The sequence below is a fragment of the Westerdykella ornata genome, assembly GCF_010094085.1.
Source record: "Westerdykella ornata strain CBS 379.55 unplaced genomic scaffold EI97scaffold_37, whole genome shotgun sequence".
NCBI lineage: Eukaryota > Fungi > Ascomycota > Dothideomycetes > Pleosporales > Sporormiaceae > Westerdykella > Westerdykella ornata.
The window spans coordinates 111573-127639 of NW_022986887.1; the positions used below are offsets into that span (position 1 = coordinate 111573).

General features: G+C 51.9%; 3 protein-coding genes across 3 annotated transcripts; 1 reads left to right on the top strand and 2 right to left on the bottom strand.

Moving 5' to 3' along the window:
• The first annotated feature begins 276 nt into the window (after positions 1-276).
• Positions 277-4135, top strand: EI97DRAFT_470357 (uncharacterized protein). The gene is made up of 2 exons (XM_033801763.1): positions 277-516; positions 568-4135. Exons 1-2 carry the CDS (start codon positions 345-347, stop codon positions 3870-3872), a joined length of 3477 nt encoding a protein of 1158 aa, XP_033650057.1. The 5' UTR covers positions 277-344; the 3' UTR covers positions 3873-4135.
• A 4774-nt stretch (positions 4136-8909) lies between these two features.
• Positions 8910-11276, bottom strand: EI97DRAFT_504179 (uncharacterized protein). Its single transcript, XM_033802812.1, has 3 exons — positions 11027-11276; positions 10360-10908; positions 8910-10300 (listed from the first exon to the last, which is right to left on the bottom strand). Exons 1-3 carry the CDS (start codon positions 11078-11080, stop codon positions 9131-9133), a joined length of 1773 nt encoding a protein of 590 aa, XP_033650058.1. The 5' UTR covers positions 11081-11276; the 3' UTR covers positions 8910-9130.
• Positions 11277-12290: 1014 nt separating this feature from the next.
• EI97DRAFT_208048 (uncharacterized protein) lies at positions 12291-15465 on the bottom strand. The gene has a single exon (XM_033793744.1). It carries the CDS (start codon positions 15185-15187, stop codon positions 12464-12466), a length of 2724 nt encoding a protein of 907 aa, XP_033650059.1. The 5' UTR covers positions 15188-15465; the 3' UTR covers positions 12291-12463.
• Positions 15466-16067: the final 602 nt, after the last annotated feature.

Here is a 16067-nt window from a genome sequence, read left to right on the forward strand (position 1 = left end):
CCCTGATGTTCTCAAAGTTCGGGGACTGGGAGCCGGACATTGTATTGTCCGCGGGGGAGCGGCAGCGAGAGCGCAATCGCCTTCGTCGAAGTACCCAGTGTGAGTGTGCATAATGACGGCTCCTGATGGACAGACGAAGATGCTGAGAGATGAGCGAAGATCCCCGGGTGGCACCCGCACACGCCCACGCCACAACCCACGCTGGCGGAAGTCGAGATGCAGGGCCCGATAATCTATAGATTATCAGATCGCGCCAAGAATTTCTGGGGGCAGTTTTGGGAGGCAACCATCACTTCACGCCCGTATTCAAATGCTTCCCCGCCATCGTTGGAGCGAAATGCAGCATGCGGAATGCGGTGAGAATACGTTGCGGTCGCTCGTCAGCGCTCGCTGCAACGCCGGCGGTTCGTCCGCAACGCCTTCAGCAATGGAGCGCACCTCGCCGTTCACTAGCTACTACTGCGCCGTCAAGCTCCACCAACGATGAAGTTGGCCCTAGAAAGCGGAGTCTCGCTGGTAAGCGTATCACATCCTGTCCTAGCGGCATAGTTGGCTGATTCTCTTAAGTACCTTCAGAAGCTCGCTTCAACGAGATCGGAGTTCAGCAACTCAGCACCCACGTCCACGAGCAAGTCTTTCCTGGCGCAAGCACGTCACCTCCTCCAGAGCTCGTAGAACTATCGAAAGATCATCTCTCTCGCCATGACCTCCTCGGAAAGAACCAGGATTCTACTCCTCCCGTGGGTTTCGATCTCCCCACGCTACAGGGGGCGACAATGGACGAACATTTCTATAAGTTGGGCATGGATGCTGCAGAACCATATCTCTCGATGGCGAAGAAGCTGGCTTGGGCGAATCCACCTCCTAAGCCTCGGAAATGGGTTGCGCGCAGCGGTTGGACCAAATACAACAGCGACGGCACCACCGAGGCCATAGACGCACCCCAAGAGTCGATGTTAACGTTCGACACCGAGGTCATGTGGAAGGAGAGTTCGTTCGCATGTATGGCTTGTGCTGTCAGTCCGACGGCGTGGTATGCATGGATATCTCCTTGGTTGCTGAAAGAGTCAAAGACGGACCGGCACCTCATACCCCTTGGTGACCCATCGCAGCCGCGCATTATAGTGGGACATAACGTCGGTTATGACAGGGCGCGTGTAGCGGAGGAATACAACATCGAGCAGACGAAAAACTCGTTCATCGATACCATGTCACTACACGTGGCTTCAAACGGCATGTGCTCGCGACAGCGACCGTCGTGGATGAAACACAGAAAGAGTCGAGAATTGAGAGAGAAAATAGCAACCTCGGAAGAGAATGCCGAGCTTTCGCATCTGTTGGATTCAGGGGCCATCCCGGATGAAGAGGAGGAGTTGTGGATCGGCAGGAGTGCCATCAACTCGCTGCGGGATGTTGCCAAGTTCCACTGCAACATCACTATCGACAAGGCTCGACGCGAATACTTCGGCGAACTAGACAGAGACGGTGTCGTAGGAAAACTAGAAGAGCTTCTGGATTACTGTGCTGCCGACGTTGAGATCACGCATCGCGTGTACCAGAAAGTGCTTCCGCTTTTCTTGGAGACATGTCCCCATCCGGTCAGTTTCGCCGCGCTACGTTTTCTGGCTGCGGAAATCCTTCCGGTCAATGAGACTTGGAATGCGTACATTGCGAATGCTGAGGCGACGTACCGCAAACTTGAAGGTGATGTTCGTGCACGCCTGGTAAGCCTCGCAGAGCAAGCCTTGGAAGTGAAGGATAAGCCGGAGATTTATCTAAACGATCCCTGGCTGAACCAGCTGGACTGGTCCGGTCAAGAGATCAAGATGGTTAAGGGAAAGAAGAAAAACGACCCGCCCCGACCTGCGGCTAGGCAAAAGAAACCCGGCATGCCTAAATGGTACAAAGATTTGTTCTCGAAAAACGACGCGCCCATGAATTTAACTGTACGAACCAGATTAGCGCCTATACTGCTGAAACTATCGTGGGACGGATATCCTCTAGTGTGGTCGGACAAACATGGCTGGACCTATCAGGTGCCTATGGATGAAGTTTTCCTATTTAACGAGAAAGGAATACAAGAATTGGACATGTCCGAGGAGGAAAACCTGCAGCTTCGCAATGATGAACGAAATCGATATTACAAGATCCCACACAAGGACGGCCCACTGGCACGGTGCACGAATCCACTAGCGAAAGGTTATCTGTCCTATATGGAAAAGGGCAAGCTGACGTCTGAATACCCATATGCGAAGGAGGCTCTGGAGATGAACGCCTCCTGTTCGTATTGGATCAGCGCAAGGGACAGGATCATGTCTCAAATTGTCGTCTATGATAAAGAGGTCTCTAAGGAGAGCAACCTCGTGTCTGCTTCTGGAAAGGGAAGAGGGAAAAAGGTCGGCTTCATCTTGCCTCAGATCATTCCTATGGGAACCATCACCCGCAGAGCTGTGGAAAACACATGGCTCACAGCTAGTAATGCGAAAGCGAATCGCGTCGGTTCAGAGCTCAAGTCCATGGTGCGAGCACCGGCCGGATACTGCTTTGTGGGGGCGGATGTGGACTCTCAAGAGCTTTGGATTGCCAGTCTTGTAGGGGATGCTACCTTCAAGCTCCATGGGGGTAATGCTATCGGCTTCATGACGCTGGAAGGTACGAAGGCCGCTGGGACCGATTTGCATTCGCGCACAGCGAGCATCCTCGGTATATCGAGAAATGACGCCAAAGTATTCAACTACGGCCGCATATATGGGGCAGGGCTGAAATTCGCGGCGACGCTTCTCCGCCAGTTCAACCCATCGCTTACCGATTCACAAACGTCAAAGACGGCGCAAGATTTGTACACCGAAACGAAAGGCAAGAAAACGACCAGGAAGCAACTACACGAACGGCCATTCTGGAGAGGGGGAACAGAGTCATTTGTCTTCAACAAGCTGGAAGATTTCGCCGAGCAAGAACGACCTCGCACGCCCGTCTTGGGCGCTGGCATAACCGAGGCTCTGATGCGTCGCTATCTTAGCAAAGGCGGTTTCATGACATCCAGAATCAATTGGGCCATTCAGTCCTCTGGTGTTGATTACCTGCACCTCCTCATTGTGAGTATGGACCATCTCACCCGTCGCTTCAATATCAATGCTCGTCTGGCCCTCACTGTGCACGACGAGATTCGGTATCTTGTCAAGGACGAAGACAAGTACCGCGCAGCTATGGCGTTGCAAGTCGCCAACGTGTGGACTCGCGCCATGTTCTCCCAACAGATGGGAATCAACGAACTGCCCCAATCATGCGCATATTTCTCGGCAGTTGACATCGACCATGTCTTGCGGAAAGAAGTCGATATGGACTGTGTGACTCCCAGTCATAAAGAGAAGATTCCCCACGGTGAGAGTTTGGATATCCTCTCACTCCTAGAGAAAGGCGAAGCTGCTCGCCTTGACCCTTCAATCGAGCCTGTCGACCCTCCTCAAGTGGAGCAGTACGCAGCATCGTATACCCCTCGCATTCCCGTCATGGCCGCCCTCAACGACTCGCCCACCAGCACGGCCGCACTCGCATACGTCAAAGCGCAGATTACATCCGACGACAAGGAGCTCAGGGAAATCATGAAGACGGTTCGTGAAACCCAGCCCAGAGCTCCAACCACACGCGGATATAAAAAGAACAATAACATGTCCGCGAAGGAAGAGGACGACGAGATCGAGCGCTCCATTCAGCATTACGAGCAGATGCCCAAGCTGCTGCCTGTTGACAATATCTGGCCCGATGAGTTTAGGAGAGGGTGGGAGAGGTCGGGGACGGGAGTTAGGCATGTGACGTTGCAACACGTGCATAGGACGCCTGCGACTCAGAGGGTTGGGTTGAGGGCGTGGTGAGAGCGTTGGTCCTGCGCTTCTGCCTGGGCGGGCAACGGGTTTCTTCGTTGTATATTCTTGTAAGATTATGCGTGTGGTTGATTCTGTATGCTACGGCGAGCCCTGAACTTCTCTTTTTTCTTGAGTCAGTCTCTTATGGATATGAGCGCATGGCGGGGGGTTTATCTGTTGTCGCATAGCGGGCTTGGGTCCTTGATTCTACGGAAGTTTACTGTTGGGATGTAGTTGGGCAGTACTACTATTTGATACTAATGATATGTCTGAAACTTTATGCGCGCTCTGATGTACGTGGGGTGAATGATAATCAGCATCAGCATCGCATACTGCGCGCATCTTCAGCAGGTTTCCCCTAAACGAAAGCCAACATGTGTATGTGCATGAGCGATTTTACGCCTACAGCAGCACCATGCCTTTTCTTTGCAGCCTTTTGAGATTAGGTATACTACTTTGAATCGGTCACTGGTGACTAAAAGGAACCAAGGAAGAAGGTGCACGCGGAGGGGTTTATATATTCAGATCAATCTAGAGCGCGCCTACTATAGAGAAGAAAATACGCGAGCATGGCAATAGTAGAAACTGATGCTCTGCGCGCAAGAGGCTCATCATCATCATCACTACTGTCGTAATCGCTAATTGAAACTGGGCCACGGTAGGAAACCACATCCAAAGAAAGTCATGGGTTTCGAAAAACTTCGCTGCAACATTGTTACACGGAGGGAAGGAAGGAGGAATGAGGAGCGGAAGGGCGGTTTTATATCCCCACCGTGGAGAGCTGTAGCAGGACAGTGTTAAGTGGAATGAGAACTTTCTTAATTGCTTGTTTAATCTAACAGCTTTCGCTATCCCACGGGAAGAGCATCGGGTTGCATGGACACAGATGATTATGATAACACTCATCTTGATCATACACGATTATGGAAGAGATGGACATCGCGGACAATGCCACATGAATCTCTTCGAAAGTCTTTTTTCTTAATGTCCCGAATTATCCCAAGCAGTCTTGTAGAAGGGAAGGTAGAAGAACGGGCGTTATGTACCCCCGGTAGTGGCTACGTACGTGGTAATACGTCCCGCCTACGCTAAAAGAGATCATGTATTAATATATGATAGCGAATTCTTGCAAGACTTGGTGATGACGCTGCTCGCAATCCCTACTCCTGGGCCTCCAATAATACCAAACCGAGGACTAGGCCGTTACCAGCGCTACGCTAGGATGTACATACAAACTTCTAGATCGAATATAATCCCTCAGTTCCCGCGGCCTAGGGAGAAATAAAGGCAAGTAGGAGAAGCCTACGGTCTCTACTGTGCAACTAACATAATAGTGAGAGTCATCATTAGTATATGCTCCGCATATTTACGCAACGAAAAAAAAAGAAATGCAAATAGCATGTAAAAACTAATCACGAACTGCACGTCTTACCCAACCCATCAAGGAGTTGACCGACTGGTTTTGAGTCAAATTTGTTGATTCACGATGCAATTAAGGAAGGAAAGTCTATTCGAAGGAGACAGTTATATACTAGTGGCTCTGTCATATAGCTTTGCACGTGGCCAAGAACACTTTCTTACATACCGCGACCAAGAATCTTTTGAGTCATTGCACAATTTCGTAAGAACCCTCTCGAAAGGTAATGGATATCATCACCGTGGCGCCCACACAATGATCTCCGCGCTGAAATAAAAGTCACATCAACAACACCAAGATCCTCCCTTGCTACTTCCAAACACACCCGCCCAGCAGAAACATGGGGCTCCACCGGACAAGAGTTTTAGGGACGCCTATTCCAAGCAGATGTGTGGGGGAAGGAAAGAAGTATAAGGAGGACGGTAGCTTTATATATTATATGTAGCTTCAGCAGCAAGTGGCAGTTCTAAGCATGAGTATAGGAGGCAAACATACCTACATGTTCTTTTTAAATTTGCAGGAGATTCTTGTAGTATCTCGCAAAGTATGTCGAAGACGATGCTATTTATCATCATTAGTCTGGTCGCGAGAAAAAAATGGTGCATGTAGTAGATCTTGATTGTGTATACTACCCACAACGGACGCACGCTCTATACATAGGCATAGCGGGTGCTTTTTAGTATTTTGTCCGATAATTTTGCACTAGACGAAGAACACGGAGGACTAAGAGGCGGATTTATATGCGCTCGATGGCAAGCTAGCCTGCTTGGTGAGAAATGCATGGTTTGCAGCTTCTTGTAATAACCCCATGAATACCTCCGTAGCATTTTCCATTACGGAGTGGCCGATAATGATTATCTCCACCGCCTAATTTCTCTCTACCGCGGAAAACATGACACTCAGTTCTGCCATTACAGGCCAAACTCTAAAACGTCACAAACCAGGCAAGCACCATGGAACTTGTCTTCAATCCTTTGTTCATTCGATAAAAAGTTGATTGTTGCAGCAGTAGTAAGCCAGTAGGGAAGAGGGTTTATATATGCACACCTAGCCCTGTTAAATCCGATCCAGGCGATCGCAACATTTTACATTTTTCAGAAGCCCTCTATGTCTAAATAGCACATCCATGTACGAAAATGTTGATTAATGGCATCATTATCATCATTATCATCATCAGCAATACTACTACCAGCATTACAGGTAGGAAAAACTCTTAGACAGAATCCTAATAACGCTCATACCAGACCAGCAAAGCCTATCTCAATCGCCGTGTCGCTCCATCGGCCATTTCGAACCTCATTTTAGGTCGATCTTCCGGCACCCGGCAGAGGAGTTGCGGAGTCCAAAAGAAAGGACGCAAAGAGAGTGGCTTATATACCCAGCATTTCCCGCCTGACTAAGAGTCTCCGTGGAAGAGCCTACATTTCAAGAATGTTGCAGGCGCTATAGTCGAAAGCATTATCGCTACTTGCGGTGGAGATATAGGGGGCGGGAGGCAGCCTTATACTGTACACTAGACGGCGGAAAAGCTACATACTGTGGGGGCGTTGCATGTTTTCCGTACTCCCTTAGCGTTGGACTCATGCACTCTTGAGGTTTTCATAAGTAGAAAAGAGAAGCAGAGAGAAACCAAAGCTATAGAAAGTCTAATCCCCTAGAATTTCTTTGAAAAACTTGCACATGTTAAATTTCTCACCCTATCAAGCCTTCTTTTCTCGGTTTACGGTGCTCAAACCAATGATAATCATCACCATCACCGCCCCTTCCCCCGAAGGCAGTCGAACACCCTATGCAACGAACATCAAGCAAGACAATGGAAATTTGGAACGCACACTGAAACCATACTCTCTTCGCGGGTACTTTTTGGCAGCTGTTGTGGAAAGAAAGCAATGCATAGGTACTAGAACAGTGCGCAAGAAGACGGACTTATATACACTTCTCGTGCAAACTCTGCTATAGCTCACGTGCCTTCGATTCAAGACAATGTGCTTGAGATGCATTGATAAATATCTTAAGCGTGGCCTAGAATCATCATCATCATCATCATCATCATCATCAATATCAGTTGAGGCACTACACTTCCTAAAATCGAATTCAGAAAGAACAATGTAAATCCAAGGACACCGAAAGCGGAACCTTCTCCATATGAGTCGAACTCCAAAGCATTTTAGAGACTTCTCTGTGAACCCCTCGTCAACACGTTAGCAGAGTAGGAGGAGGTTGCTGAGGAGTTTATATACTCTCACCCTCCCTGCCCTCGAAATCCGTCGCAAGGAATATGTCGTTAGCTTTGTAGCTTTTAGAACTGAATGTTATGCGCCAAATTTCATTTCGACGTTTCCGAGATGGTGACGGACATCTTCATCACTGCAAAGATGTAATAGGAAGCCGCAGGTGGAGATAAACGTTCTACATAACTCCTTCAAAGACAGATCATACGCCGCACAGTTCCCCACATCTGGAGCTGTTGGATATGCTTTTCGTGCTTGTCACCTTCCTCACCTCTCGCAGGTTAAACGAGAAAGGAAGTACACAAGCAAGCAGGACATTTATATACACTTCCCTTCCCCGCCCCGTCACCACCCTTGGCACCCTCCCAAACGATCATATAGCAAGGAGAGACACATTCAACTCTCTATTCGAATCCTTCGAGATTTAAGCACATGCATGTAGTAAAAGAAACAACGCACGCACCGTGTCCCTCCGCCCATGTTCTCATGTCATCAAGAACATCATCATCATCACCAGTTCCCCCAAATTCCCCCAAATTCCCCCAAATTCGACAAAGCACCAAGGAAGAATAAGCGTATCCGCGGAACAGAATCGTCCAACATGAAACCGCCGTTGATGCTTTTTGTACGCCCCGACGGCCCCAACCACAATGTGTAGAGGAAAGAGAGAAGGACAGGTGAGAAAGGAGGGTGTTTATATAGCCGTACCCCTTCGAAGCTCTGTACATGCGCAAACGTCACACGCACCATCGATGTACCTCACCCCATGTTCTCGTTTCATAAGCATCACCATCCTCATCATCACCGCTTTCCAAAATTTGAAAAGGCACATACGGAAGGATATGCGTAACCACAGCGCAGAACCGTCCAACATAGGACTCCACGTCCACAATTTTTTACTACTCCCGACCCCCTTCCCAGCCAGAATGTGTAGAAGAAAGAGAGAAAGACAGGTGAGAAAGGAGGGGTTTATATACACGTTTCCCCCCCCCCCTTCTCCCACCACCAAAAAAAAAACCTTTCCCATCCGGCCCCAGGGATCTCTATATACACACATGGCATTTCGAACATCACTTTACAGTAAAACGCCATACCCAGATTTCGTGATGTTCATACCAAGTTCAATCCGCTAATGATGTTGATGATGACGACGAGCAGCACCACCGCATCTTCATTCAAATCCAAGCATCATGTAGGGAGCAAACACAAATCAACATCGCGACTATGGACCCAAGGACACAGCAACACACATGAGAAGCTGCGTCAATCGAGTTTTAGACAAATTGTGTACGGAGTACTCGCTGCAGGAGGAGAGATGGCAAAGGATCAGAGTAGCGAATCTATACTCGATGGATAAGAGATCACATGCAAATCTCCAAAAACCCACCTGCAGTGAATGGCTCGTCATGTGCGTCATGTTTTGCGCCAATAGCTAGCATGCTCTGCACCTCTAGAGTTTGAAATTCTGCGAGCCTAAAATTCACATCAAGCAAAACCATGTTCATCGTCCTACGTAACACGGCTCATGATCAACCCCATGCCTCCCATTGCATCCATCCACCGCGTCATCTCTACTTCGAACCCCACTCCTCTCCCCGGCCTCCCTCTCTCTCTCCCACTCAAACCTCAAAAACACCCCCCAACCCAGCCCTCACATCCACAAGATCCACCCTCCACCCTTCCCAATTCTTCAACCCCCTCTTCACCTCCCTGACCCTCTCAATCCTCCTCCTCTGCTCCTCCTCTTGCGCCGCCCTAAACGCATCCTCATCGAACTCGAACTCGTCCAAGCTCGCTAGACTCGGTTGTCTAGGCCTCGCCGCCGCACCGTGCGGGTGTTGGGAGGGAGAAACGGCATCGCTCCGCCTCACCGGCAACGCCTGGCCCGTAAACGCCGAAATGCCCGATTTGATCACATCCTGCAGCGTGGAGCCCTGCCTGCCCGCAGGCCGCGTCGGCGTCGAGCCCGAGAGATCCACGTCCTGGAACCCGGAATCATGATCGTCGATCGAGGGCTGCATATCGCGCCTCCTCTCTCTCCAGACGCCCCTCTTGAGCTCAAAGTTCTCCTCCTCCAGCGCCCTGACTTGAGCCAGCAACTTATCTCGCTCCTCATCCAGCAACTCTTGTACACTAGAATCCTCAATGTTCCCCAGATCCGCCTTCCGCCGCCGCTGCTCCGCCTCCCGAAGTCTCGCATTCTCATTGCTAAGACCCGTGATGCGCGTGCGCAGCTCCGCGGCTTCCCGCTCAACCTTCTTATGCTCCTGCAAGCGTGCCTGGTTCCTCGCATCATTATCCCGATGCAGCTGCGTCAGCGTCTCGACTTTCTTCTCCAACAACTCCGCTCGCGATGCCGCATCCGAAGCTTTGCGGTTCGCGGCACCGAGTTCGGCTTCCAACTGCGCGATGCGCGTTTCCGCCGACGTGCGGTCCGAACCCTCTTTTTGGGCGGCTTCGCTTGCTTTTTCCAGGTTTTGCTTGAGGTCCGAGAGCTCGGTTTTTGCGGTGGCGGCTTCTTGCTCTGCTTTTTGCAACGACGACTCCAATGTGGTGATTTGCGCTTGCAGATCATTGTTCTTCTTCGTCTGCTCCGCGAGTTGTTTGTTCAGGTTCGAGATTTCGAGCTCTAGAGATTCAATGGTCGCGGACTTCGAGGCTACTTGCGCGTTGAGATCATCGATGGACGACGACTGGCTCGGCGACGCTGTGGAAATCCTCCGCGAATTCTTCTTGGACTCCGTCTGCAGATGCGATAATTGGCGCTTCAGCGACTCGACCTCTGATTTCTGTATGACGTATCAGTTCTCGGTCTTAGTGTGAAACCAAAGATGTAGATTAGACCTACCAACTGCTCAACCTCCTTCCCCCTCTCAGCAGCCAGCGCCAAATCACCTCTCCCCTCCCTCAACTCCTCCAACTCCTCCTCTCCCTTCCGCCACCTCTTCTCCGCTTCCTCAACCTCCGAAGCTAACCTCTTATTCTCCTTCTCCAGCTCCTCGATCCTATGCGCCTGCTCCCGGTATATATCCCCCGACACCCCTCCCCCGGGTGTAATCGGCGGCGGCGATGTCGGTGTCCCCGTATCACCACCTCTGTAAAATGACTCTGAACGTAGTCTTGATTCCACGGCGACGGAGGGCTTGCGTCCGTGCGAGGGTGTGGGAGTGGACTTGGGAAGCTCGCTCGGTTCATCGTCTTCCACAGGTCCTGCAGATGGGCTTGCAGCTTCGACGGGTGCGGGGCCCGCTTTCGTATCCTCAGGCGCCTGCTCCTCGGCCTTGTCCGCGGTGGAGGTAGATGCTTCGGCTTCGGAGGCGTCGGTTGCAGTGGTGGAGGTCTTGTCGTCCTTCTTCTTGCCGCCTTTCTTCGCTTTTTGTTTCTTCAATTGCTCGTACTGGACATTGAGTAAATTAGCGCACAGTAATACCAGGCGCGCCACAGAATGTCATGTTCAACATGTGTACAGGAGCTGTCAGAAGCTCCCCGGGAACTGGCAAGAGGGACAGGCTTACCCTCTTCTTCGCCGCAGCGATCTTCTCGGCCTTTTCTTTGTCTTCGTCGGCCATTGTGATTATGCTATCTGCTCAGAAGCTAGTCTGAGGTATCGAGGTCGCAGAGGGTGTGATTGCGTGCTGTAAATAGTTGTGTAGATGTAGCTTGACGTGAAGGCCGGACGCCAAGTGGTCGGATTGAGCTGGGGAACGTAGTCGTATTCGGTTAGCGGTGTAACTAGCGTGGGCGTCAGGGCCGGGCGTGAAACCACCTGGGCAGTGTGGAGAAATGGCGGAGAGACAGAAGCGCAGTGAAAGACGAGGCGATACTCAAGTACCTTCCCTTTCTAACAGAGAATGTAGTCAAAATGATACATCACTCTTAAACAACACACCCACACTCCCGGCCTATCTAAACACAAACGCCTACAGTTTTTCCCCCTCCCTGCAATTAACCTCCATAGATCTACAGTAAGATGCTAGACTGTAGACCCAAATCCCGCAACCCATTCGAAACACCCCTTCCATCTCAAATCCCCCGAAACCCGAACCCGAACCCAAACCCAGCCATCCGCATTCCCGCCGCAGGAAAGTAAGTAGTACAGTACCTAAGATCAACACAAGCTGCACCTCGCCTACCACGGAAAAGAAGAAAACCTGCGGCTCACCTGAGATCCCAATCTCCACTTCGTAGCCTTAGTTACGTCATGACGGGAGACTTGTGGTTGCGCATGGGAATGTGGGGAGATGAAGATCGCCGCGTTATATCACACAAGGAGCAGGTGAGGGTAACGCCGCAAGGAACGGTCCAACGTCAAAAGCCCACGTCACAAGCACTTGCATAGGTTCGAGCGTAGAGTAGCGAGCGTAGAGTAGCGAGTGCAACTTGAACCCCATCCACAGGGTCCAAGCTATAAAGTATTTGATATTTATCAACCCTATCCATTCATCATCTCACCAATCCTCCATTCGAGAGAGAGAGAGAGAGGTGCATAAAACAGCCGCAATTCTAAGGGCCAGGGCAGGCAAATCCCAGGCCTCAAACTTTGATAATATGGTTGATGAAAAAAAGTCCAAAAACGACTGACACGAAGATGTGAAGATGAAAACATTCACGCACTATATGTGATGCCAATGTGCCAGTGAAGTATCCCAGATTTCGCTTTCCTGAAACCATGTTAGATACCTGTCCTTCCAGCACAAATGCCACCCAATGCGGAGAAGGGAATTATGGGAATAACGAAAACAGTAGTCCGAAATCGCGTGATATGCTGCATTGCATGCCATCGCTGTGTGCGCCATAGGGAAGATTCGTAGCCGTAGCAAAAACTCCGTGTCATGCGGGAAGAGGGGTGTGTAGTTATAACCATGATGTCGTTCAATCGGGGTGTGCATAGCCGCCGAGCGTCAGCCACATTCGTCAATTAAAAGCGTTAGAGTTCGGTCCGCGCGTAAAGTCTATGGTTCAGAGGAATCTTTCGGTTTCCAGAACATAAGCTTGCTTAGACGTCGATGTTTCTTTTTGGCCTCTTTCGCCGGCTCCAGATATTCAGAATGAGGTCGCTGCTCAATCGACAACTTGCTCTTCTCCCCAAAAGAAGAGCCATTGATCAATCGGGACAGGCTAGCAATGCTTGACCGTTTACGGCGACGATCATCCAGCTCACTAGGCACAGAGCAGAGAGACGACGAGCGCTCACTCGGGCGCCGAGGGGGAAGCAGAGGAAATCCGGTGGGCATCGCGCTGGCTGTGGACCTTGACGATGAGAGCGAAGGCACATCGTCTACCGACACACGCATCTCCGGTCCAGGTTCGCTAAAACGCGGAGACGGCAGAGTACGATAGTCAGTCATCGAGGAAGCTGAAGTACCAAGTCTTGGGGTATCGAAGGAGGCCTGGCTGGATCGGAAGTCCGGGGATGAGAAGGACGATGTGAATGTATCAGGTGTCATCAAGCTCTGGTGTGGAAGCGGCAACGGCAAGGTCATGACGGGTTGAGCCTGCTTGCCCTCCTCAGCAGTCAGCTGTGGAGTAACCGTGGAATCCGAAGAGTGGGTGAGGGAGGACGTGCGCGGCTCTTCGTGGTCTTCGACTACTTCCACAGGGCTGACGTCCAGTGACTTCTTGCCTTCCTTCTCTTTCGGTAGCTGAGCCGGGACCTGCAGCGGAGACAGCTGTTCAGACTTTTCCGACTGCCGAGCCCTCTCTCGCTTGATACCAAGTCCGTCTGTGAAGTTCCACTGAATGGCTGTCCCTTTGTGACTCTCATCACTTTCGACAAGCTGAATCTTAGGCTCTTCCGCGGAGTCGTGGCTCTCCTTATTGCTGCATCCTACAGGCTTAGAGTTTTTCAATGCGACTGCTTCCTCTTCAGGTTCATCCTCCTCGAAGACGTCCGCCATGGTCGAGCTCGACTTCACCGCAGCTGTTCTTAGCTCAAAGGGCACAAGCTCAGGGGCACTTTCTGTCCGACGGTGATTCTGCAACAACCCTCCAGCGCTATGCAAAGCTCGCCTATGTGCACCAAACCCACGCTGAGTGACTCGAGGGTTGGATCCATCGGGAGTATTAAAGGGCCCGAGTGCCGCATCGAGATCGATCACGGGGCTCATGGTGTCTGAATCGACCCGCTTCAGAGCACGGGGTTTCCAGGACGCAATGTCCGTTTCGTACTTGGCCCGGGGAGTAGACTGCTCTGAAGAATCGACAATCGTCACGGTATTATCCACATCAAAGTTGGCTTCAAAATCCCAATCTTCCGAGTCCGAAGAGAGATTCTCGCCGTCCCCCAGTGCTCCGAGAGGAGGCGTAGGAGCCCTCGCTTTGGGCTTGCCGTTGTGTTTCCCTTTTCGGTAAATGATCGAATTTGCCCAGGATTTCACCTTGCGAGGTTTCTTGCTGGTCTTGCGGAGGGTGAGCTTTTCCTTTCTCTGCCCACGTTTATCAGCCGCATCGTCCTTCATCGGCGAAGGCAATGAGGCTGAGAACGATGCAGATAGCGCTGGGTCCGAAGCACTTGTCGGGATTTTGGCCAACATAGGTTCAGTGCGTCGAGGCTCCAAGCGGAAGAAACTTCGCCGCTTAGCTGGTTCATGAGAACTCGTCGGACTAAACACAACTGTAGGTGAGCCAGGGGGAACCGCAGACATCGGACGCTTCCGGGTGAAGAGGTCACCTCCGAAGTGCGTACCCTTCCGTGGGGACATGTCGAGAATGGCACCAGCGGTGCTGGGACGTTCCTCCGTCTCAATCGTGGTCGTCAGAGGAGGGCGGCTCAGCCGTGGCGGGGTTGTGGCTCCGGTACTTACAATCGACGACAGACTCCCTGTAGCAGAGTGGCCACGGATGGTCGACATCGAGGTTTCGGTCTCCGATGAGATTGTGGACAAAGGTCGGATGTACTCGACCTTTTCGGAGAAACCCACACGTGCCCTGGAAGGGGGGCGTCGCGGTGGGGAATTGGTGTCCTCAGAAAACAACCCCGTGTCACGTAGAGACGGTTGGGAGATTGATTTGTCCACGGAATGGCCGAAAACAAACTGATCACCATCATGAGGTGTTACAGGCGCGCTTCCTGACGTCGGTTGAGCACTGGGGTTGGCGGAGCGCATGATGGCGGACAAGTCGTGAGAAGATATAGCTCCGGAGCGGCGGTGGGCATGTCCTCGACGGACAGCAGGTGGACCGGGCGGCAGCGGAGCGCTGGAAGACAGTACACCCTCCCTGGTCGGGCTCGGGCTTGAGCTCAGCAAGGGAATGCCTCCAACACGCCCTCCGATCAACTCACTTCCACCACGCCTATGTCCAATTGGCCGTGAAGGCGTCGTGGGCGTGCCCATGGGAGAATGCGGAGGGGTGAATCGAGCGTTGGGAGAGGTGGCGGATCCGGCGGGGTTGAAAGTGAAGTCAGGCAGGGCGGAAACCGACTTCTGTTTCGGTCCCGGCGCCGAGGCTCTGCGACCAGCGGGAGATGGTTGGAGAGACATCGGTCGGGACGTGGACGTTGGAGTGGGCTCAAAAGATGCATCGGGGCCTCGCTGAGGGAATGTGAATTCAGGATTCGGAATTAGTTCGACGGGTCCGGCATTGGAAGTGCGCCTGCGCTGGTAGAGCGGTGAGCCTACGCCTGGGGATTCTGGTGCCTGGGTAACCTGTTGTCGTGGCAAAGCGATTTGAGCCATTTTTGAGCAGAGGACGGCGTCTTGCGGGCGTTGCTAGGAACCGTAGCTAAGCTTAACGAAATTAGGGATTGCACCAATGGACGCGAAACGGTATGCTTGGGTTTGAATGGTGGAATCTGCCGCAGATGTTCCAGGTACCGCGAAGAAGAGAGACGCGCCGACGCGATCTGGTTGGTCGACGGAGAGTGTACGAGGTGCTACGAAGGCGAACACAGAGGAATTGAGATGAAACAAGCGCTCGCAGTGTACAGTGAGCTGACGCGATTACTAGATGGGAACACAAGTCAGCGCGCAAACAAAAGCAGGCGGAACAGAAGGCGGCATGAGGGCCCGGAGGAAAATCGTACAGTATGCCTGGACTACTGGCAGAGGTCAAATAGTTCCAGATGGCGGCAATGGTCGGATGTGGATGAAGACCAGTACATCCAGAGGAGAATCAAGTAAGGAATGACGGGACTGTGAAGAAAGGAACGGACAGACACCCTCAGAATCGACCGACAGCGTGCATGAGCCGCCGTCGAATGCGACAATGGGGCTCCAGAAAGCGACGAGCGCGGGAAGGAGGTGGGTGGTGGGAAGGGCGGAGGAGGAGGGAGGGAGGAAGTGAATGGAGTCGGGGGAGGAAAGCCAAGTGAGGGTGGTGAGAAGCGAGGACGGGGCGGGCTACTTTCAAGAATGCCTTCACCCGAAACGCTCGGACCGGCTTGGCTTGCAGGGAAGCCCCCCGCCTGCTCACGCAGACCCCTGCACACGACCGCAATCCCCCTTGCCACGCAGCCATCTCTCATCTCTCATCTCTCATCTCTCACTTTTGCTCCCCACCCTCAGCGTCACTGTGGAACAGCAAGCCACAGTTCGCCCATCACAGATCGCCGACCGA

What these genes read in the sequence shown, in the direction of transcription:
- EI97DRAFT_470357 (XM_033801763.1), top strand. Translation starts at nt 345, where the DNA reads ATGCGGAATGCGGTGAGAATACGTTGCGGTCGCTCGTCAGCGCTCGCT. An exon ending in TAGAAAGCGGAGTCTCGCTG is followed by an intron (nt 517 to 567) that starts GTAAGCGTATCA and finishes GATTCTCTTAAG; the next exon opens with TACCTTCAGAAGCTCGCTTC.
- EI97DRAFT_504179 (XM_033802812.1), bottom strand. Translation starts at nt 11,080, where the DNA reads ATGGCCGACGAAGACAAAGAAAAGGCCGAGAAGATCGCTGCGGCGAAG. An exon ending in TCGCTGCGGCGAAGAAGAGG is followed by an intron (nt 10,909 to 11,026) that starts GTAAGCCTGTCC and finishes CTCAATGTCCAG; the next exon opens with TACGAGCAATTGAAGAAACA. An exon ending in GGAAGGAGGTTGAGCAGTTG is followed by an intron (nt 10,301 to 10,359) that starts GTAGGTCTAATC and finishes TACGTCATACAG; the next exon opens with AAATCAGAGGTCGAGTCGCT.
- EI97DRAFT_208048 (XM_033793744.1), bottom strand. Translation starts at nt 15,187, where the DNA reads ATGGCTCAAATCGCTTTGCCACGACAACAGGTTACCCAGGCACCAGAA.